Source organism: Manihot esculenta, chromosome 17 (assembly GCF_001659605.2).
Source record: "Manihot esculenta cultivar AM560-2 chromosome 17, M.esculenta_v8, whole genome shotgun sequence".
Classification (NCBI taxonomy): domain Eukaryota; kingdom Viridiplantae; phylum Streptophyta; class Magnoliopsida; order Malpighiales; family Euphorbiaceae; genus Manihot; species Manihot esculenta.
The window spans coordinates 25846306-25855173 of NC_035177.2; the positions used below are offsets into that span (position 1 = coordinate 25846306).

General features: G+C 36.7%; 2 protein-coding genes across 4 annotated transcripts; both read right to left on the reverse strand.

Annotated features, from left to right (window-relative positions):
- Nucleotides 1-298: 298 nt before the first annotated feature.
- On the reverse strand, nucleotides 299-3276 carry LOC110605601 (protein transport protein Sec61 subunit alpha). 2 transcript variants are annotated; one of them, XM_021744231.2, is made up of 7 exons: nucleotides 3117-3276; nucleotides 2589-2955; nucleotides 2033-2260; nucleotides 1566-1920; nucleotides 1361-1488; nucleotides 1051-1186; nucleotides 299-861 (listed from the first exon to the last, which is right to left on the reverse strand). In XM_021744231.2, exons 2-7 carry the CDS (start codon nucleotides 2930-2932, stop codon nucleotides 622-624), a joined length of 1431 nt encoding a protein of 476 aa, XP_021599923.1. In that variant the 5' UTR covers nucleotides 2933-2955; nucleotides 3117-3276; the 3' UTR covers nucleotides 299-621. The 2 variants fall into 2 exon arrangements, with proteins under 2 accessions (XP_021599923.1, XP_043808642.1); XM_043952707.1 differs by lacking the exon at nucleotides 3117-3276 and adding an exon at nucleotides 3069-3085.
- A 597-nt stretch (nucleotides 3277-3873) lies between these two features.
- On the reverse strand, nucleotides 3874-7562 carry LOC110604475 (ER lumen protein-retaining receptor A). Of its 2 annotated transcripts, none has more exons than XM_021742649.2 (6): nucleotides 7285-7562; nucleotides 6703-6968; nucleotides 5891-6006; nucleotides 4496-4569; nucleotides 4334-4397; nucleotides 3874-4238 (listed from the first exon to the last, which is right to left on the reverse strand). In XM_021742649.2, the coding sequence occupies exons 1-6, from the start codon at nucleotides 7373-7375 to the stop codon at nucleotides 4202-4204; spliced, it is 648 nt and encodes a 215-aa protein (XP_021598341.1). In that variant the 5' UTR covers nucleotides 7376-7562; the 3' UTR covers nucleotides 3874-4201. The 2 variants fall into 2 exon arrangements, with proteins under 2 accessions (XP_021598341.1, XP_043808643.1); XM_043952708.1 differs by having other exon boundaries at nucleotides 6703-6877; nucleotides 7285-7541.
- Nucleotides 7563-8868: the final 1306 nt, after the last annotated feature.

Sequence of the window (8868 nt, forward strand, 5' to 3'; positions counted from 1 at the left end):
CTCGGCACAGAAATGGCATCAAAAACCCATTCCCATACCAATGCATCAACATCTATGGAATTTACTAGTTTGTTCCAAATTTAATCCCCCGGTAATTTGAATATCTAAATATGAGTTCGTAGATAGAACATATAATGGCGGTTTTGCGCTACCCAAAAAAAGGGGTATAAAACCATACCCTAATTGTACAAGGCTCGGGTCATCCACAAACAACCGTGAAAACATTTCTGCGCCGGCACGCGTCACAAAAACTCAGAATGAAATTTGGTAAAAGACGACCAAGAAAGAATTCAAGACAGATTCCAAAAACATTTGTTTGATGGATTCTCAATTGTAATTTCAAATTATCAACCCTCAAATGCTAGGGCAAATGAACAGTAAATAACAGATGGGACTGCATTCGGTGCCTTTCCAAAGATTTGTCCAATCATTTTCCTGAAGGTGATTCTACATATGAAGGTCACATGAAAGGAGAAATAATGAAGTCACTAACTCGGTATATTCTCCATCCCTAGGTATTTTGGGTTAACAGGGTCAATCCTTTTATATCTCTCCACTAAAACAGCCAGAACCTTGAGGACCACCTAGGCGCCTACCATCACCTAAAACAGTCTAATTGATTTAGAAGCCAAAGAAGCCAAGTTCACTGGCTCTTTCCTTCTCAAAAGTCTCGAAGTACTGATATATGATTGTAACTGCAAGCAATATCCCTGTTCCAGAGCCAATTGCTCCCATGAAATCAGCAAGAACCGTCAATGCACCAATGCACATTCCTCCAAAGGCAGCTGCTGTTGGTATGTAGCGGTTCAGTTCCTTCTGTAGATTTGAATCACGATGTCCTGGCATAACCATTTGTTGTTCCTGCAGAACCAGCATAAATAAAACAAATTTAAACACTAAATGTGGCGTGTCTATATCTGATAGATTAATCCTAGCACCTCAACAAGTTAAGGAACACTTATTTTATAACTACATTGGAAAAGAAAATTATGGAAGCAGGATCAATTCATAGCAAAATGCATTTAAGATAATGAAACTATCTTGATATACCTTAAGCTGCTTAGCCACATCTCGGGCAGAAGACCCTGAAACTTCAATCCAAGTTTTTGAGAATAGAGCACAGGCTGAAAGCATGAAAACCAGATAGAACAAAGCATGGAAGGGATTGGCTGCCATATCGGCCAAGCTGCAATAATGATGAAATGATAGATAAAGCATGATGTCAGTGCAAGACGGAGCATAGCCAAAAAGGAAAAAAAAAAAAGGGAAAAGTAAGGACCTAACATCAAACCCACCTCCAACAATTGTCAAACAAGAAACACAATAAAAATAAATGATAAGGAAACAAATGCTACTTCACCTTGCTGGAGCAGTGACGTAGTAGGCCAGACCACCAACTGGAACAAACTGGCCACCTGAATATTCAGATTCCTTCCACTTCCCCAACAGATTGACAAAGAAATTTCCACTGTACTTCCTGTACAGCAACTGTATAGTAGCACAGATTGTTATACACTTAGCAACAACAAAAACAAGCTTCCACCCAAGACAAAAATGATTCATACCTGAGAGATGAAATAAAGGTTGGAAACAAGAGCAGATTGGAGAATAATGGGCATATTAGAGGTGTAGAAAAGCTTAATTGGATATGAGCCTTGTTGCCCACGGGCATTCTTTGACCTCACAGGCAAAACCACACGGAAACCTTGGAAATAGATGACAATAAGGAAGATCAAGACCGTAGCAAGTAAATTGGTAACATTTGGAAGGTTCTGCCGATAGAAAGCCTCCCTAAGAGCACGGACTTTGTCTGTCCTGGTGATCAGCAAATGGAACAAAGCTATAACAGCACCTTCAAATTCAGCTCCACGGCCACTATTGATAGTTGTAGGGCTAAATGCCTTCCATATTATGTTTTCACTGCATGGATACCAAGACAAAATAATTGTGTCAACAAAATTTCATGGATCGCAACACAGTCCCAAAAAATGATGCTGGAAGTGCAGTGGGGAAAAAAGAGCATGAAGCCTACCAAATATTGGTAGCAATGAAAAGGGAGATTCCAGAACCAAGACCATATCCTTTCTGGAGGAGCTCATCAAGGCAGATAACAATAATTCCAGCAAAGCATAGTTGAATGATAATAAGTATCGCATTTCCAACCCCAAGTTGACTGACACTACCATACATCCCAGATAGCACATAAGCAACAGCCTCACCGACAGCTATCAGAATGCCCAACAACTTCTGGGCTCCATTTCTGCAAAAGAGGCCAAAGGAATAAGATGCATTACATACAATTTAACTGAAAAGCTAAAAGCCTACTGCAGACCCCCCCCCCCCCGTAAAAGAAAAGCAAGAATGTTCATGCAAATCATAGCTGAAACTATAAACAAAACTTCAAATGTGCATCAAAGATAGACAGCAGCATAAATCTTTACTTCCGGTAGACAAAAAAAGAATATAAAAATAATTGATAATACCCCATGTTTTTGTTATGAACTCTAAATGATCGGATATCAAGAGAAAAAAAAACAAAGAAATTGACTACACAAACTCGAAGTAATCAATTACAAATAAGAACATACAGGAGAGCACGATCCTCACGAACGCTGTTGTCGACTTCAATGATCTTAGACCCAGCCAATAATTGCATCACCAATCCAGAAGTAACAATGGGAGTAATCCCAAGTTCCATTACAGTCCCACGATTGGATGCAAGAATAACACGCATCCAATAAAATGGATCAGCACCGGTGGTAGAGTGTATCCCATAAAGTGGTAGCTGACTGCACACGAGAAAGATGAAGAGAGAAATAACAGTATATATGACCTTCTCTCTAAAAGGAACTTTCCGATCAGCACTCTGAACTTCAGGCAAAAAGGAAAGGAACGGTCTGACCAGATGCAGCACTCTAAATCCTCCTCCCATCTCAACTACTCAAATCAAACAACCTACAAAACAGATCCATACGAGTTAAAATCCAGAGAAATTGAACAGGATTCACACACATAAAAAAAAAAGTGATTACAAAGAGAAATGAAACTAGATCTAAAGGATCCAATACTTGAAAAACCTGAGATCGATTATCCGGAAAAGAAAATGTAGAACTTACGAGTTGTTTGAGATGTGTGGATTTAGGGTGGGAAAGCGGAGAATTGAACCTTGATTTTATTATGGGGACGGAGAGATCGAGTACAGGGAGGGAAAATAAATCTCACTTGCGGGAAAGTGTAAAGAAGGCTAATTTGATCTTATTTTCAGTAATTTTGGCTCAACCTGCCACGTTTAAAGGCCAATAAAATCATGACACGTGTATCGGCTGTTATGCAGTTTGTTAACTAAACACCCTCCTTCCTCGTGTTTATTCAGCCTGGATCTGGACTGTTTGGTTTTTAAAATGTCTTCCTAGATAAAAACACTAAAATAATGATTTTTTTTTTAAATTTTCACAGATATAATTTTATTAATGTTTTGCTAAATTTAGTCGGTTGACAAGTAATTCAAGAAATTATCTTCCTTCCCAGCAAGGAGTACTAAAATATTAATAATAACTGCAGTCCAAATTGAAGAATACATAATGTCATACAGGTAACCAAGAGATGGGATAATTTCTCTCCTCAATTAACATAATTAGATTGGAGAGTGTCATTCTTCATACAATACTAATGGTAATGTTGATTAATTGGACAGTAAACCAAATGATCCTAGATTGTTGCAAGCTGTAAACTGCTTAAACAATGTCCCAAATGTTGCAGTCAACCAAATAATGCAGTCATTTTGCTCAATCGACAAGGCATTCAGAAGGGGCTAATGAAACTATTTTGCAAAACCAAATAATGGAACGGAACTATTCTGCAAATGCACATCACTTAATTAAATGTCCCTTCATTGAATCCAATCAAATGTCGGTCAAATTTGAAGTTTGCCTTCTCAAATAAACATCTTAAGACACGTCAGAAGGGTGCTGGTACTGTTAAAAAATTAGCACCTTACATCAACATGAGTGTTTCATCTAATCTAGAAGTTCCTATAAATATGGGATTTCCAACCAAACCCACCAGCCTAGTCAAAACTATTGTAACATTACTCTCATGGTCTCATACAATGTCAACTGGAACAAATGGTACACCAGCCACCTTGCTTAAATTTAGCAGCGATTTAGTTGAAGAAGTTTGAAGGTTCATATTGATGCCTGGCTCAAGCTGGCAGCTGAAGCTTTGAATTATTTTTCCAGCTGAGGGGAAAAAGAAAAGGAAAAGAAAAATGTCATATTATCAACATAACGAGTGTAAGACAAAGATAAAGTAGTAGAAGCATTATGATTCACACCTAATAAAGTAGTAGTAAAAGAAATCTGCATAGAGAGCTGTTTGGACGAGACCAGATACACAGGCTGAGAAATAAAACAAAAATAAATGGAGAAGTCAGAATAGATATACTTAAAGCAGCAATGCTGGAAAGTATTCTTTATTTTGATCTTAATAAGCTTACATATCCATCGACTAAAATGTGTCTCTGTAAAATAGCGGTAGATCCAGTTGAGGATGTAGAAAGCACGATAAGCCCTGCAGACACAACATATTATTTGGTGACTAATCTTCAAAAAAATGTGGGTATATATCCATTTCATGTCCACTGAAAGGCATGCATATGAATTTCTTGCACCACTTAAAGTAAACCCCAGAGAGAGAGACTGACATTTTTTAATGCCTAAGTTCCAAAAATTGATTGCTCAATTCAAGATAACGATGACTTAATTCTAAAATAACCAACCTTCAACAATCCTCCTTCAAAATTAATGGCCTTATAAAGACATTTTTCCCCTAGGACTTCTGTTCTGTTTAGAAAGATTGTGAATTGTAGTTCTATGTGGAAGAGACCACAGATGGAAAATACCATTTGAGCATGCCACATAGAAAATAATTATTATCCAGAAAACTAATAAGAAGGAAAGAGTTCCCTTCCGTTTCAGGCTCAGTTAGGAAGCCAAAAATTCCACCGCCATAAGGAAAACAAAGCTCACCATCGCCACTCTCTCTCAATTATGTTTAACCCTTGCATCTAGCAGAGTTAGCTAATTAACCATCTCCATGCTAATAGCACCAAGGAGAGAAAAGATATTTGTAAAACAAAAAGAATATCACATGAATAGACTCTGCAAGTTCACCAACGTTATCAATTCTAAACCCCTGCCAAGGAATTCATCTAACCAATATGAACCTATTCACAAAGTAGAATTTCTGGGGGGGAAAAAAAAGAACTCTAGATAAGGTCCCTGTTGCCTAATTCAGGGCGTTTTCTCGGGGGGGGGGTGTAATAGAGAGGGAGATCTCAAAGATTGTGCCAGCAACAATAACAACAACTAAGCCTTAATCCTAAACTAGTTGAGGTTGACTAATGGGATCATTTTTACACCGTTCAGCCTGTTCGAAACTAATTATACATAAATAAGCAAACGTTATAAATATTAGATAGTAAAATCTTGTGTGCCAATTCGCAGTGAAATTGAAGATGAGATATTCTAACCACATCGTATACAAGAATAAAAAAGGCATTTGTTTAACATATGGTGGCATGAGCATGTTTAAGTGTGTATGATCATTCAAAAAATGAAATTTATCAACCACAAATTTTGAATGTAAACCATTAAAAGAGTGGCTTTAGTATTAGCTAGAAATGCTTCAAATAGGAAAGAAACTTCATGTTTGTATATTACTGCCTTTAAACGGTTTGATCGGCAAATAAACAATTCCAGTAGCATTTCAAGACAAGAAACACAAAGCAGAATGCAGAATGCACATTGCAGACATACTCAAAGATGGTTAAGACTCCTATAACATTTTCTATAGCAACCAATTTTTATACCATAAGTATGCATATACATACCCAAGAAAGAAAACATATTGCCCTGTCAAATTATCCACATTTCCACTTCGTTGGAGTAATACTAACTGGGGAAGAATCGCTACTGCCTCCAAGTATATTGAAAATGCCCACAAGACCTGCAACAATTTTGAGAAAAGGTAAAGCAGATGATTTATGTAATTTAAAAAATGAAAGAGAGAGCTAGAACACATAGAATCACCAGTGTTCTCAACTGCATGTAAAATAATTGAATGCTGCTAATTATAAAACAGCACTAGCAAGTCTCTGCTGCGGAGAATCATTAGGAAATGAGAGGAAGTGAAAGATGTTTAAAGGAAGCTATTGTTAGTTTGTTAAAGCCATTACTTCCTGTCAAGCATGGCATACATGTGCACCGACCATAATTTATTTTTCATATATTCAGTTAGAAGCACCCCTTACTCTTGACATCTAAATGAAATGAAGTGGCTAATTCAAAATTGTTCAGCTGGAATGTCCAGCCATAACCAATGATCCGTAATTGGTTGACTTTTTATACAAATTCTTTTACTATGATTATCTTTTATGGAATGATTCTTAGACAGCTAATATTTTTCATATGGGATTACCAAGTTACTAGGCCTTGATTCTTCTATGGTTATCCATGCAACAAACACCATCAAATGCACTCAAGCAACATGTCCCATATATGAAACCTCGAAGCACAAAAGATTCTTCTTTTACACAAGCTAACTCCAGCACTCCAGCATAGCTCCAAGTCCCCCCCCCCCCCCACCCTAAAACACACACACACAAAAGTTGAATGTACGAGATCACTGTTCAAGAAAAGTCACCTCTAGGAATGTGAACTTCTCCTGCACCAATAGAGCCAAAGCCAAACATGCAGCAACAAGGAAGTAATGACGAAAAGTATCGAGCTCTTTGTCATACGAGCGTCTCACTACACGGTGCCTTCTCATGCACCATACAATTGCAAGAGAGCTCGCTATGAACACCACCTTCATTACACTGTTGTACACGGAGATAAAATCTGTGAACAGATCCAAGTACCGCGCCAAAAACACCAGAGCGTACAGCTCCTGCGTCTTCAGCGAAATCCCTAAAAATTGAAAATTAAAAAAAATCGAATTCATAGGAATTCTCAGTTTTCTATAATGAAATCAAAATTACCTAATTCACGAAGCAATTGCAACAACATAAACTACAAATTTCACTAGCACAGATATTACTTTAACCCCAATACAATTTATTATTTTCCTTCAAAAAAAAATAATAATAATATGAAATGCGAAAATGAGGTTTATATGTCGCGACAAGCAATTCAAATGTTCCGTCTCATTTTCTTCCAGTTTCCCACAAAATTTTCAGGAACCTGAAAGTGCAAGTGAAAGGCCACTGCCGGCGGTGATTGTTACCTGAACAAGACTTGGTGGCGTAAATTTTAAGAAGCAGAATCAAAATACTGATCAAATGAGTCATATCACCGAGGAATCTGAAGATATTCATGGTGAAAAACTAGAAGAACAATATTTGTTGCCCTAATTTTTGGATTTATTAGATATCAGAGACAGAGACACAGAGAGAGAGAGAGGGGCGTATAGAAGCAAAGAGCTAAGGAAATTGAATTGAAACGTGAAGGGATGAACTGGGGATTGGGGAACGGCTCCTATTTACTTATTTATTTATTTTTATATATTTAATTAATTTTGAGGTGAAGTGTAAAACAAAGGGGGAAGGAGATGATGTGGCAGTGGCAGTCGCACTTGGAAACAGCTTTTGCCTCCACGTATGTCGAACCAATTGCCCATTGGTTGGTTTTGATGCAGATTATCGACGTCAACAATTCATCAATTTTTTCAGCTTATTTAAAAAAAAAAGATTCTTTTATTGTTTTTATTTATTTATTTTTATTTATTTAATTAATTTTGAGGTGGAGTATATAAGAAGGGGGAAGGAGATGATGGGGCGGTAGCACTTGGAAACGTGTTTTGCCTCCACGTATGTGGAACCAATTGCCATTGCTTGGTTCTGATCCGGTTTATCGACCTCAACAATTCAATCAATTTTTTCAGCTTATTTAAAAAAATAATTTTTTATATTATTTGTATTTATTTATTTAAAAATTATTTAATTATTAAATATAACTAATATAATATATATATATATATATAAATTATTTAATTATTAAATATAACTAATAATATATATATATATATATATATATATATATATATACAAAAAGCTAAAAACGTTTATAAAATTTTTAAAAAATAACGAGTAACTGATAGGCAGTTAGTATGATAACCCAAGTTCTTATAAACAAGATTCAGACTGAATATGGATGCAACCCATTCTCAATCCCAATGGCAAAACTAGAGCCATAATTGTTACACATCCTAAATGTACAAGTGGGAAAATTTTCTGACCTGGCAGTTGGAATTGGAATGACATATGCAGTTGATTGGGCAGAAACCAAAACTGCCTGTTGCCTCTCCCCCTCTCTCTCTCTCTCTTTGGGTGGAGGTAAAGTGTATGCAAGGTGAGCTCAGAATCAGCAGAGCTGGTGGTGAATCAATGGAACTGGATAAAAAGCCAAACCCATTAGAAAATGGAATCAGTAAGCATCATCGGATTCAAGAACATTATTGAAAATATGTCATCATTTATCATCAACTGAACGGCTGCACGTGACTGTGAACCTCTCTTCAATGATACATTACCTTTTTTGGCCTTTTTTCAGGAAAAAGGGTCATTGATATAATCACCTCTTGAGTAGCAATTTCCTAAATTCTACTGTGGATGGATCAATTAGTTTCTTTTTATATATAATTTGATTGCAAATCTTGGAATTTGCTTCATCTTCAGTCATGTGCGAGTGCCAACTGCCAACCTTTTCAAGATACTTTAACTCTGTACTTGTGATTCTATCTTTAGCTTAACAAAGCTTTTCATAATCTTTCTTCTTGAGCTTCATTTCGCATATTACAATAACTTGGTCC